The 14,955-nt window shown below is 40.9% G+C and overlaps 1 protein-coding gene across 1 annotated transcript in view; it reads right to left on the bottom strand.

The window, feature by feature from the left end:
- The window catches only part of LOC133267105 (band 4.1-like protein 4B), a 75,138-nt gene that overhangs the window by 42,609 nt on the left and 17,574 nt on the right, over positions 1 to 14,955 (bottom strand). Inside the window, exons 3-4 of the mRNA XM_061449077.1 lie at positions 13,621 to 13,695; positions 5,873 to 5,940 (exon numbers count right to left, since the gene is read on the bottom strand). Coding sequence (XP_061305061.1) covers positions 5,873 to 5,940; positions 13,621 to 13,695 — 143 coding nt within the window. The remainder of the gene's footprint in view (positions 1 to 5,872; positions 5,941 to 13,620; positions 13,696 to 14,955) is intronic.

The following is a 14,955-nucleotide window of genomic DNA, read 5'->3' as shown; positions in this document are numbered from 1 at the left end:
AATGCAGGAATTTGTGTTTGCACAATTGATCAGTATTCTGCATAAAAGGCTGTATGACTTTCATCCTTGGAGGTTTTCAAAATCCAGATAGACAAAGCCATGGCTGATGTGATCTTGTGTTGGTGAAAGTCTTGCTTTGAGCAGAAGGCTGGACTAGATGACCTCCAGATATCCCTTCCAATCAACAGTTCTACAATAAATAACTAAAATTTCACAGAAACAATGTCAATTACTATTTACATTTTCCAAAACCCAACCTCAGAAGAGTGTATCTATTTTAACATCTGGATAGTCTTGTGTGTGTAACAGTAAATAGCTACTCACAAAATGAAGACTAACATTTAGTAAATGAAGAAGGTGTTAGTGTTTGCATGTACCAGCACTTGAAGACCTTCAGCCAGCTCACCTGAATCAGACATACATCATGTCTAAGCTTTTCTGAGCTTCAAATGACCATGAAGAAAAAAACACATCATGAACAATCCTGTTGACCGCTAATTCCTGTTTTACCAATTTAACTTCTGTTCCTTACCAAACTTTGTTTAACTTTAGGCATTTTTGATAACATTTCCACTTTCTGAGTTGTTCCAAGACGAACACTTGGCTTGCAAACAGGGTATTCCCAAGGACAGACACTATTTTGACTGGTTCAAAAGTATTAGCAGTTCCTGACATCTAGACTATTTTGGTCTAATACTTCACTCGCTGGAATCCCTGAAGAAGGCACAGCAGTGTTAATCTGGGGATTACATTCAGGTATATTTGAAGAAAAGAATAAAATAGGAAAGTGTAGACTTTGTATTAAATATAGTCAAACTCTGCATGTGTGAATCTGTGTGCACACGCACACGCACACGCATATACATGCTTTAGGCTTACCCAGATGGTCATAGCCAGAGGGAAAACAGACACTTCAAAGAGTCTTCAGGAGAAGTTTGTGTATAGGCAGTGGGAAAGTTATACAGATGGTGCTTCTGTCTGGCAAAGCTTTGAGGAATAATGGAAGGAACTATCTTGATGGGGTTCTGTGGTTAGCCATATATTTATTACATTAAACAAATGAAGCAGGCTCACAATTAAGTGGTAAACTTCCGGACAGAAAGTTCAAAAGGTTATCTTTCTAGCAGCACACCCCTTACTAAGAAATGGGTGAGGTTTACAAAAAGGTGAGGAGGTGACCATGTGATTCACATTCGCTTGATACGCTGCAGGAGAGAAACCTTTGCATCCCTCATCAGTAGACAGGCTGGATCTCTTGATCACAGGAAAGTGCAACTGGAGGTGATACAAAACGCAATTGTTATTTTTGTATTTCCTACAGTATTTTATACTTACTTCATTATACAAATGTTCTGGCAGGCAGCCTGAACCCTGATCTCTCAAGGCTAAAAGAACCAAATAAAAAAATCCCATCTGGAGGCAGGTGATGAGATCCTTACCAAAATTATACATAAGAACATGCAGTAATCTCAAACCTAAATTAAATTAGATATCTGATCAGTGAATTCTCCCCGAACACTTCTCCCTCAACACTTCCATCTGGACACCAACTCAGATACTTGGGTGTAAGGAAGTTTCTAACAGACATGGAGATACCTCTGTTAAATCCTCATAATCCCTTCTGGCCCATTCAGCACCATGACAGATTCTTCTCTTACAACACTAAAGAAGAAAATGTTCGTGTTAGAAAGGCTTTTCTAGCACTAGTGGAAGACAAATTCCTCTCCTTGGTCACAAAAAGGACTGATGTGATCACTGCTTCCCTTGCAGATTTGGGCCCTACATCCCAAAAGAAGTACCACTAAAAATCACTGCAAAATGACTGTCATTGTAAATTCCAAATGAGACCAATGTCCACACAAACATATTTTTACTATATGTCTTAGCAAAGCATGCCTCACTAAGCAAAGTAGTAACTGCAAACCAGCTGTATCTCTTCTTGACTAAATACAGGCAGTATAAAAACCAAAATAATGCAAATACATAAATAACTTTTTTTTTTTCAGGTATTTCTTATTCTGCAAACCAACATTAAGTTCTGCCTTGTCCAAAGTGCTTATGCCTCAGCTATATAGCTGGGCTGTACTTCTCTGTACATATTACTTGGATATTGATGAAGATGTGCGTGCTTTCAAGTCTGTTACAACAGAGCTGTAATAAAGCCATGTCTAACTCTTCTTGGTAGGACTCCTGTCTCTTATCAGGATAACTTGCAGCTCTCCTGCTTAATTCGCTTTTGAAATTCCCTTCCTATTAGTTGCTCTCATTTACTTTGATCATGTGCAGCCTGGATGGATCCAGCTTAGGTAACCAGATGACTTCTACTGTCACAGTGCAGGTCTGCTGCTCTGCTAGGGGTTATCAGCAAAGCAGCAGGGTCAGCAAGGGGAACGTACAACTGTGTCCCAATTCATATGCACTATATCGGTCTTCACTGAGGCTTAAGGAGAGTGTAAGCTAGGACAGTGTAGCATGTACTGGGTTACTGAGTCACTAGCTTTTTCTTCAATGAATGTGGGGACCAGCACTTGAAACAGTGTGAGAGAAAAAAAAAAACAACCCTATCCAGAGGAGGGAAAGGACATAAAGCAACATACAGCACTGCTTTCCAAACGCAGGAGGAGGGAGGACCGTACTCTTCTGTGGTCCCACATTCTCCCACAGCCTAATCTGGCATGTACAGGTGAGCTATTAACAGAAAGATCAGGAGACAACCTTACACTTCCAGCCTTTGCACCAAACAACAGAGCAGATTTCACAAGCTTTTCCCTCCTGAAAGCTAACAAAACAGTGCAATTTCAGCTTCAGCTGTGGTGTTTTTCCCCATATTTAAACTGATTTAGAGATAGAAGTATCTGCAGTTTGCCAACAGAGTCAGAAAACAGGTGAATAAACTGACTGACACATGGCAACTTCGCATAAACACAACATAATTCCGAGGCCATGCCCAACAAAATGACTGGAGACCTGCTTGCAGTGAAAGTGGCTGCACCACACATATATATGAGTAATTACTAGTTGAACCAGAACTAATTCTACAAAGAGCTATAGCAATTGTTAGCCAAATTGAGTCTGCCATGGCAGATGCTAAAATAATTGCTCAGGGGGATTACAGGCCATATCCAAGTAGTTAATTCATTGGAAGTGTAATCTTCAGAGTGGCAATGGATGAGCAGACAAAATGGTAGCAAAGAGAGCACAGATCTTTAATCAAACAAGCACTACTACCCTTCTTCCTCACCTTCTATTTCCCTATTTGTATGAAGAATTCATACTTCAGTTAATGATCAAAACTGCATATGTTTGCTTACTAGGTAGCCTGAGCAAACTTCCCAATGGCATGGGTTTGGAAAATATGGAGCATTTTGCTAATGCATTGTACAGTCATCAGTAATGAAACACATGAACTCATTGTCCCTGCTGTAAATCCCTTGCATAAAAAGGGTATTTATTGTTAAATAGCTCCAACAGACACTGGTTTCAACTGGTAAGATATTTCAGCAAGCAAACATCCTCAAATATTCACACAGGTGCTGTCCACAGGAATGTCTGCATGGGTTCTTGCAGGAATAAAAACTATATTCTACAGGGAGGGCTTTTGTACAAAGGATATTTGTGTATTTCTCAACTAAAGAAGAGAAAAAAATCCCAGGTGACTTGTCTGATCAGTATGAACTAACCCTTAGCTCTACTCAGATGCAATTCCTAGCAGAGCAAAGGCTTATTTGTGTCCATCCAAGTCCACAAAATAGAGGTTATAGAGGATGTTATTAGCAAAAAGGTCACATTCTGGCTGTCTGCAAGAGTGCATAAGTCCCTGCAGAAAGGAAAGCCACTTGGAGAGAGAGAATTGGTTAGACACTGAATTTACTTTGCATTATTCTCTGAGTTTTGAATGCACGCTGTTAAAATTGGTCTATCCCTGAGCACTGATTACTTGTATATTTGTACCTCCAGGACACAGACACAAAGCAATAAAACAATACCATATCATTTGGCAGAACTGACGGTAGAGGAAACAATGCTTGACATAAACCAGATAAAAATAAATATTAGACAAATATACACCAGTCTACTGCATACTGAGAACTCCAAAGTGGCTTTTATGAGTTTATAAGCTTGGATGTGTGCAAAAGAAAACAGTAACATCAGCTTTGCAGCCAGGTTGCCATCCTTACTCACGTTGAATAGTATTTCACTTCACAAAGCATACATTTACAGCTCAGCACGATGAAGCAGGAGAGGATCCGTTACCAAATGTGAAATAGAAAGCCTTTTCTACATATGTTATACAGAGGTTCAGCATAAGAATTTCAGAAGGTAAGGAAAACAAGTCTGCAGCCACTTTCCAAATCACACAGGGCTTTACAGTCTAGGTCCTCCTGAACTGCTTCTGGAAGTGACAGCAATCCAACAAAGGCTGTTGTGGCAAAGACAATACATGAAACCCATTTCTATTAAACAAAGAAATAGGTCACTGTGTAATGTATGTGATGAATTTTCTCAGTGGACATAAGAAAGTGTTGTAGATGCCTAGAAAGGGCAATTGCACAGGAGAAAAAAGGGTGATTGTAAATATCAAGTAGACTTTGCAGCCCCTTGGACAAATGGGAAAATCACAGCCTGTCAAGCTAGAAGTTACAGCTCTGTAGGGTGTCCTGAGATGAGAGACATACATGTGGGGAACTGGGAATCACAGCTGTACTGCAGGCAAGACAGGGACTGCCCTGGAAAGCAATATTGTTGCTCACATCTCCTCCTGCCTCAGCACCACCAGCCATCCTCACCATTATTCTCTAGGTAGATGCTTTCACTAAGCAAACATAGCAGTTCTGCTAGTCCAGTCTGATATGAATGGAATATTTCAATGAAATGGTTTTTGAACACTGTTAGTGATTTTTCACCTTATAGGAAAGATACACATTGGAAGAAAGGATGGAAAAACTTTCACAACTTTAACTGTTTCTTTTTGCGTTCAGAAGGATCTGTCAAATCTAATTCATTACAGCCCTCATCCAGACTTTTCTATAAGATACTTAAATGTCTGCTTTCAACTGCAAGAGTCACCACCAGAAAGTCATAAAATAAAATAATGGGATAACTAGGGTTCTAGTACATATGCATATTACATATACACGTATATATTGAATATGCGTATACATAGCATATACACTTGCATATTAGCTGATTAACAGCCAATGTGATTGCTTTGAATTCATAGTTCTCTTTCATTCAATCCTCCTCTCAGATTTGGATACTTAAGATGTCCAAAGTGGTGGTACTACCACACATACAGAGGCAGGCAATTTTCAAACACTCATGCTGTAACCTCCTCTCTAGTGACCTGATGAGAGACAGCACACTGTGCCATTCAAATAATGTTTACAATTAATATGCTTCTTTAAAATGGCCATTTCCAAAAAGGAAGACTTCTATCCACCATCATCAGAATAAAAGTACAATCCAAACTAGTCACTACTGCCTGCAAATGAGCCATCAGAAAAACACAAACACAAGGATATTCCAGTTTGGAGTATCTAGTGTGCTTCTGATACAGAAGTTATGAAAACTGACTTATTTTTACACAAGATTTTTAGGTCTGTCACTGGACCTGTTTTTTACTTTCAGCATTTATCAATTGTTTAAGTGTATACACTCCATCTAATTTTTAAAGCTGAGCTTTTATTAATTCTTCAACTATATGTGGTATACACATACCAAATAAGCACCCTTCTGACAGACAGGCCATTGCTTGGTGAACTTTTGGATGAGCAAGTTGACCTGTAACATCTGTTGGAGATACTGTGTGGAAAATGCCTCACTATATCATGCATTTATTTGATGTTTTCCCTATGGACAAGAAACAACAGACCTTACATTAGGGTCCTGCAGGCTGGAGGTCTTACTGGGATTTACAAAAGAGGACTCTTCTTTCACAGCCTGTTAAAAGAAGGAGCCAAAGTTTAGTAAGACATCCATATACTTAGGATAATACAACTGTTTATTAAAAATATACCCCTGTAAGCACCCCAGAAAACTGCAATACCCCAAATTACTACTCTGCCCACCTTTAGAAGGCACAGCAATGTTTTTTAACTCATCTCAACTTGATTTTCACTGTGAGATTCACTGCAATGATCTACAATGTACAATGTGCAGAGCAATAGTATTAGGAAGAGATTGGATAGGGTTAAAGAAGAAAGAAACCATTGGTTCCTCCAGAAAGCATTTGAGCAGAAGTAATAAAAATCAGCCCAGGCAAACATACTGTAGTCAAGTTGTTCTTTTAATTGGAGTAGAATAAATATTTAGGTAGTCTAATCAAAATCACGATGCCAACTTTTCATGCAGACTTAAAAAAATTAATTGAAAAATGGGATCCCCTCCATATAATCACACTGTACATACAAATCACAGAAAATCTCACCCATTATTGCTCTCTGCTAAATTACAGAGTCCTGTCTCTCACATAGCATTTGTCTATAGATTTGAAAATACTAGTATCGCAAAATGACTTACATGAAAATTACTTGTTTACACAGAAAACACCCAATTAAGGCAGGTGTTGGTAGATTATACTCTTCAACTGAGATGCAGGGTTCCACGGTCTATGTGTAAATGCCAGTGTCAGTGCAACAATGCACTCCTCTACAGAAAATACTGTCTGAAGACACATGAGTATCTCCAAATCAGTAATGGATTTGGCAGGCTCTGACATTTCCATCCTGATAAATGGTCCTACAACAGAGCGATTTTTCAATGTTGAATATCTGAACCGTAATAATTTGGGTCCATTGGTCCAGATCAAATTGAATTAAATGTGTCAGTCCCTCTTCAAATAAGACGAGACAGGTTCCTTCAAATCCATCAAATCCAAGTCAAAGGATTTTACAGGCATGTAAAAATAGTGTAAATTTGATGTGAGACCTTCCATTCAATAAACATTGATATATTCCATTTGAGGGTGCTTATAAGAAAAAGGAACAAAATCAAAGCTGAGTTTCTCCTATAACTTAGCAAAGAACTACAAATTATCAGTAGGAATACCCAGTGCTTGGGAAAACTTCCCAAGCTGTGATAGTTTTAGGTTCATTTCCCCCTTGTGCCAGAGAGAACAAAACCCTCATTGCCACTTCCCAGGTCATTATTTACCAGATCTTCAGCCACGGTGGGAAAAGGATGTTACAGCTTGTACACATAATTAACTGTATGGGCAATTAAACTGGAACCACTGGGAGCTTAGCAGAGAGTGAACTCTGTCTTGGGTCTACTGAAGCCCAGGCATGTATTTTAGATACAGGTTAGGGAGCAACTCTAATAGAGTTGTTGCACCTTATATATTGATGCCAAAACCACCAACAGCAAAGAGCGAACCCTCTGAACCTCACCAGCAGGTTTATCCTTCCCCTAGGGAGCTGGTTTACACAGAGGAAGCTAGTTTAGAGCTAGCTTAGAGGAGAATAGGATCAGCAGTTAGGCACTGGGGGAGCTCCACCCCAACAGTGTGCTTTTATATATCTGGGTTTAATCTCCATCAGCCAGAGGTTTCCTTAGTCCTAGGCAAATGTATTAATGAGTCAGACAAAAGTGGACATAATCACACCAGCACCACTTTTGTAACTCAGCCACCAAATGTTTTGCAGCTAAGGTTATCAGTGAATTAGCATCACACCATTAATAAGTTCAGGACCAGGACTGCAATTTTTCAAATGTTAATAAATTAATAACTTTAAGAAATTTAGCTCTGCTCTAGTAGCTTTGTCTAGCATTTTGTTTATTCCAAATCTAGTGCTTTCTTGAAAGGAAAAATGGGTTTTATGGAATTGAGAGAAAGCATAGAAAGTCATTCTTTGTTGGCATAGATGAGCACTGAAGTAATCTTCCTTTGTTCTACAGAAATTATAATGCTTTCTATAAAGCTGCTGGGTTTCGGAAAGCTGTAAACATGAATCTGGCTGTCAGAAACTTAATACGCAGTCTCTTCTTCCACACTGATGTCTTAACAATATTTTATTGTTAAGCCTGACAAGCTAGCTGCTTACTATGTGTCAAATGGGCTACTTTTTAATACCATAAATTTTACTTTATTCCAATTTTCACCGAATTAATTGAGCTGCATTTTAAGATGCACTTGAACACAACAATAGAAAAAAGAATATGGAGATCAAGGATGCAGTGCAGCAGCTGTGACCAGGAATGAAATTATTAGAATTCAACCTACTTAAACACTATAAGCCATGGACCTTATTAGCCAATTGAGAGGTCTTTGATTTATTAGTCCCTAATAGCTGACCCTTGTTTTCTTTCAGGTCCATGACTACATTACCATTCTCTTTTTCCTTCTCTGCATTGGAAGTCTAAGCCTGCATCTCAAGTAGTGGTGTATTCGGCATGTAAACGGCATGATCAGCATCCTCATGAACTTCTCTTAGTATTAATTTTCTCCATTATTATTCATGCTTTAGACAACATGAAAGACTCCTGTACACACAAGTAAGTGGTGCACATCAGTGAATGAGCAATCCAACTCTAAACTAAAGGGAGAGAGAGAGCATGCAAAAAAATGGAGTGGCCTGAACAGCCTCTGGTGATGAGGTGTGTACACCAGGTGACACAGCTGTGCATTAGGCAGATACATATTAATAAGGATGGGCTAATTCTCTTCACCCTATGCCTCTCCTCCATGTCTATGAATGAACAGACACAGGAAAATGTACCTGCAAATGCTTCTGCAAAGGGCTTCATCTATCAGGAACTGTACTTGCTGGCTTTTGGTTTGTTTTCAGAAGGAGGTCAGTAAATCATCAGGTGATAACATGTTTCTTTTGTTTTCCTCCTAACCCTGTAAATCACATTCACTAACTATACAAGGACTTCCTCAGCCTTACTGAAAAGATGTATCCTGGGCTGCATCAAAAGGAACGTGACCAGCAGGTTGAAGGATGTGATCCTGCCCCTCTACTCTGCTCTTGTGAGACCTCACCTGGAGTGTTGTGTGCAGTTCTGGTGTCCTCAGCATAAAAAGAACATGCAACTGTTGGAACAAGTCCAGAGAAGGGCCACGAGGATGATCAGGGGACTGGAGCACCTCCCCTATGAAGACAGGCTGAGAAAGTTGGGGCTGTTCAGCCTGGAGAACAGAAGGCTGCATGGAGACCTCATAGCAGCCTTCCAGTATCTGAAGGGTGGCTACAAGGATGCTGGGAAGGGACTCTTCATGAGGGACTGTGGCAATCGGACAAGGGGCAACGGGTTTAAAATGAAACAGCTTAGACATAAGGAAGAAGTTCTTTACTGTGAGGGCAGTGAAGCGCTGGAACAGGCTGCCCAAAGAAGTTGTGAATGCTCCATCCCTGGTGATGTTCAAGGACAGGCTGGACAGAGCCTTAGGCTGGTTTAGTGTGAGGCCTCCCTGCCCATGGCAGGGGGGTTGAAACTGGATGATCTTAAGGTCCTTTCCAACCCAAACCATTCTATGATTCTATGTGACTGTAAACCAAGAGTTACACCTGTACACAGCTCTCACAATATGATTCCCAGATGGTTTGCCTTCAGTTGAAAAAAAGCACACATGCTAGGGCCAAGATTTCAGTTTCTACTGCAGGATGCCGTCCATCAGTGACACAGGGGAGTTTAGTCAAGGCTAGCAGGAGATGCTTGGTGGGGAATGTACATGGAGAGCTGGGCAGAGGCTCTGTCACCCACAGAAAGCCCAGCAATAAGCCGTGTAAGGACATAGGCAAAACCATGGAGCTGTTCAGATCTCCCTACCTAAAGCAGATTCTTCCCTCACCCAGAGGATGCTGCTCTGAGAGGGAGATATTTGAGGGCATAGCAGACCTGGAAACTTCATTTATACAGAAGCAAATTAATTTAATAATTACCCAAAGAGAAACAAGCTGGATACCAGATTGCAAGCCAAACAAAATTAAAGGTTGATCCATATAATCCATCCACACAATATCATTCTCTTTTCTTATCTGCACTGGGCTCAGAGCAGAAGAAAAATTATTAACATTCTGATTTCATATGCCATTAACTTTCTGGATGGTGTCAGAAACAAAGGTAAAGCATTACTTTATCGTAGTAGAGACAAGAAACATGCCTGGACAGAAATGTCATTGCACAGGCTCTCTTCATAGATGATTGCTAAGAAACAGTAGTTTCACCAAAAGATGAAAAGAGGAGAAAAGCACTTAATACCAAATTGTATCCAGAGCTGCCTAAGAGACCTACCTTTGGGCTGCCAGGCTTATCCTGATAGTTTTCCGCCTGCTTGTCAGTTGACTCCTAAGCACCCATAACCCCCCTGGCTGCTTTCCTGGCAGCCTCGTCCTTTGGAGCCTTAGAAAGCAGATGGATGCTCCAGGGACCCTGCATCAGACCCTGCTGAGCTTTCCAGCAGGGCTGGGAACACTTTCTAGCCTGTAGGAGAAACTCCATGCATGAATTCATAAGCCCTGTTGGCTGGATTTGCCTGTCTAACCTGGCCTTGAACACTGCCAGGGACGGACCATTCACCATATCTTTGGGCAACCTGTTCCAGTGCCTCATGACCCTCACATTAAATCTAACCTGAACTTCCCCTGTTTGAACCCATTACCCCTTGTCCTGTTGCTACAGTCCCTGTTTGGAGATCTTTAAAGGTAAGGGAGCAATGGCTCTCACTGCAGTGGCCTCTAAATACTTCTCTATCCTGGTGGTTTCTGGATGCTAAGGAGGCCTGACGCATACCAGATTTTTCAGCTCTTCACCAATGTTTTGGTCATTTGTCAGCCAAGCAGATTGTTGGCTGATCCCATTAGATAATACAGGCTAAGCAACACATCATCAGGAAGAACGCTCTGCCAAGATAAACCTACCTTGGTGATTTAATATGTCAAATGTATCCTTTCAGGCAGAAAAGCATCATGGTTAAGTCTCTTGGAAACAGACTACTCTGTTTTTCTCCTGAACAGGGCCTGGCACCATGTGTCTCCTGGGCTGTGGCGGGGCTCCTATACATCACTGCAATTAACAGTACTTGTCTTATCATGTACTAGCACTTACAGACATGCCAGCTAGCAGACATAGCTGACATATCCACAATGCACTGTCACAGTCTTGTGACACCACTGCCACATTTGCCTCCAGTATCCTGGGGAATAAATTAAAGATTTCCCTTTTCCCACATTCTGTTTATCAAAATCCTCCCTCCCCTTCTGTACCTCAGGAAGACTGCTACATCATCTCCTCAGCTCCTTGCCTGAGTCTAAGGTATCCTTGCTGACACGCTTCTAATGAGCTGCCATGTATTGTATATTGATCACGCACATTCAAAATCTTGTGGTTTTATACATCTGACACCCTTCATTTCCTGTAGCCTCACAGAAAACCTGTTTCCCCGTGGCAACTGAACACAGAGAATTCGAAGCTGAGCCATTTTCAGATTCCATTGTTATGAGCAATTATAACTGATGCTGCTGTTCCAGTTGAGAGTTCCAGCGCAGTTGCTTCTTTTTACTTAGCCTGAAATCCGCCAGTGAGTTTATTGCTCATCCAAGTGGGTGACTAACAGCAACAGCTTTAGCAAGGAAGGCATCATGTACATAAGGAGCTGTGCAAGCTTCGCCCACAACCTGAACACCTCAGCTGTGACCTGTTATACTCACGTAATTCTGATCTCTGTGCAAAGACTGTCAAATTGTGCAGTAGCTCAGGGCTGTGAATAAGCACGGGTGGAGGGAGGGAGGAAAGGAGAAGGAGAGGGAAGCAAACAGCATCTAATTCATGATGGAAAGATGTTCAAATGTCGGAAAAAACTGATCCTGTCAAGGTGTTTAAGCCAACATCTAGTGAAAGCTAAGAATTCCTCTGGGCATCCAGAAGGATTTGTTTAAGTCCTATTATAAGAAAGATGGCATAAGATTATAAATCCTCAAGTGCCTTCACCTCACCTACTCTATTTTCATTCATGACCTGATTGAGGTTTGAATCCAGATCCCCGCCTGTAACTGAATAAAGCTCCAAAGACCCAGCTCATCTAAGGTGATTTTCTTCTCGAAACACATGACAAAAGCACCTGGACTTTGAAGTTGACAAGTCCTCACACTTGAATTTCTCCTTAAAGGAGACAGCACAATGAAAAAGGCAAAGAATCATGAAAAATGTAGATAAGACAGACCAGCACTGTGACTCACCTCACTTATGCACCCTTTCTACCATAAATAATGATTAGATCCCAGTCTCATTTGCATTTGCAGCCATGGCTTGCATCCCCATAGAGAGCACAGGCAGCAGGATGACACCTCTACCTGTGCATGTCCTGAGACATTTGCTGTACCACAGTGCAGTCCTTTCCTCAGGTAACTCCTGACAGCATAAGCACCTCGCACTTACGTATTTGCAATACGTGAAGCAAAATGACATGATCATGATCTGTCCTTGTTTCTAGGACAGGGAGGAAAAAAAGAGAGATGGCTATCTAACTGGCCTAAAAATTTGCATGTGTATAAGCCTGTGAAGAAAGTTAGTATGTGAAAGGAGCTAGATGACTGAAGGTTCCTTTGTTCATCGTAAATGTCCCTTTGTTTACTCAGAATCAAGGCAGAGGAATCAACTGCTCAAGAACCCAAGCCTGGCTGATAGAAGATACCCAAGAGTTTCCCTTGGGGTTGATAAAGTTTTATGCTCTTTGTAAATAACTCCAGATCTCCAAACTACCTTTAACCACCCATAACGTGCAGCAAGGAACAGCTCGGGTGGTAATGTTACCTCTATTTGTCTTCCATAAGCCACACTGCAGAAAGGTATCTTAAAATGAGCTTGGCCTTCCCTTGTCTGCAGAGAAAGATATGAGTAGTGCAAAAATCAGCTACAGAAGAAATCTGTGATAAACAGGATCTTGGTTTCTTGCCTGTGGTAACCTGCCAAACTTGAATTAATCCAAAGAAATTTTTGGTAACAGGTGGAGAACACAAACACCACTTTACAGAAGACAAACTTCTAGAACACAGCACACACTGCCCTGCCGAGATATCTGTACATTTGCTCAGGAGCCTGTGTTTAATTCTAAAGAGAATTAGAATCTGCCCTAGCCAAAGTGGATATAAATAGCAACCAAAACCTGCTAGCATCTCTTCTCCATCAGTTGGACCATGAACTGTTTGGCAAAAAGGACTCTTTGTGATACTAACAAGTCGTTTGCTCAATCACAGCATATCAGCACTGACTCATGCAAGCTGCAAAGGGTTTTAAATGCCAGGCAGAGCTGGTCTTTTGTATTCTGTCAGTTCCTCACTGCTGCTTTATACCACTCCCTCTCAAATGAAGAGTCTGAAATAAATGCAAAAAAAAAAAAAAAAGAAAGAAAAGAAAGAAAGAGAAAAGAATTAAAAAAAAAAAAAAGAAGAAGAAAAGATGTCAGTTGCTTCCCAGTGTTTAGTGCTCCCCTGGAGCTTAATTATGTGGGAACTGTGATACGCAGTCTGTCAGCTAGAAGGTGGCAGATCCCTCTGGCACAGTTTGAAAGGTGTGTTGTGAAACACTACTTGTTTGCTCCAGGCCTACAGGAATTGTACGGCATGCCCTGTGCAAACCACAGGTTCCCACAGTTCTGTATGGGTTCTTCATGTTTCTCACCTCTGGTATCTGTGGCAGCGTGCTCCTGGATTCAGCTTCCAGCACCCCCATGCGCACTGGAGTTTGATTCTCCATCTAGCAGAACGGCACATAAATATTTCCATCTTCACCAAATAAACAAACTCACTCATGTTAGTTTCCTGCTGCTCTATAACTCTCAACCACATGCAGGGCTCAGTGATCAGCACCATAAACTTACAAATTTTCAGTCTCTAAATCAGGGCTATAGCCATGGGAGATGGTGTATTGCCCCCTAGGAACGCAATAAAAAGCTCTTCAGCTTAATTCTGAAATGAAGCAGTGCAGAGACTATCTTCCAGAATATATTTTCAACAGTATTGCATAATTTCCCCTGTTTTTACTTTTTAACTCATAAGCACTGGAATCATTCATTTCTGTAGCTCTCTCTTGTGTTGGTGTCTAGCTGCCATAAAGATAAAGCTACAGAAAATTTCTGTCCCAGTTTGTATTTTTCACTTGCAAACGTTCACTCCATTCTCAGAATTAATGAGGAACAGCTTCTTCTTCTACTACACGCAGGAGGTGCCTTCATGAATTTGTCACATCCTGATGTTAGTAGCATATGGTATTGAAAATATTCCTACTGCTTAGGAATAGAGAGCTGTTACAAACATTTCAAGCAATAGTTTGTTAATTTTGGATGTGATTCTACAGTGCACCAGTATTTTTCTCATGCTTTTACACCCAGCTGTATAATGAAGATGCTCCATGAAGTTTCATAAATGATGACTTAGACCACAGATTTTGGGGGCCTTTAAAAGAAAATTTAATTTCAAATAGTGCATGCATAAGACAGATGTGGTTCTTTCTTCTTCCTTTACAAAACAAAGAGGAGCAAATCCCCATCTTTTTTGTGATACCCTGAAATAAAGGAAGATATATGCAGTACATGAGGAAAATCAGTCTGTCTTGCTTTACCGCTCAAGGAATATAGGCTGTGCCTTACAGAACATAGATATGCTTCTTGTCCTGGCTGCCTTGTAAGTTGAAATGTAACAGTACAGAAAATGAGAAATGAGAAATTGGAGTCTTAAGAATAAGGCCAGAGGCAGGACTTCTCTGGAATTTAATATGGAACTGGCATCAAAGGATAGAATTGGGCAGAGGATAGCACAGTTAGACCTCCAGGTATATCGGGCAGCAGGGTATGTCAGATAGGGTCAAAGAGGGGCAGGATCACAGCCCTGGAAGAATACATGGAGTTAAATGGCTGTCTTCAACAAAGCAACTATTTCTTATCTGCTCCCTCAAAGGATGCTGTGTCTCTGGGCAGTGTAATGCCATCCCAGCTTGCTTTTCCCAGAAGAGACTGAA

Source organism: Pezoporus flaviventris, unplaced genomic scaffold (assembly GCF_033815535.1).
Source record: "Pezoporus flaviventris isolate CSIRO_AGI_PZ_B2104156 unplaced genomic scaffold, CSIRO_AGI_Pfla_v1 ptg000007l, whole genome shotgun sequence".
In the NCBI taxonomy this organism is placed as follows: Eukaryota; Metazoa; Chordata; class Aves; order Psittaciformes; family Psittacidae; genus Pezoporus; species Pezoporus flaviventris.
Note: the sequence above shows the minus strand (reverse complement) of the source record. Positions and strands in the feature narration are given on the sequence as shown.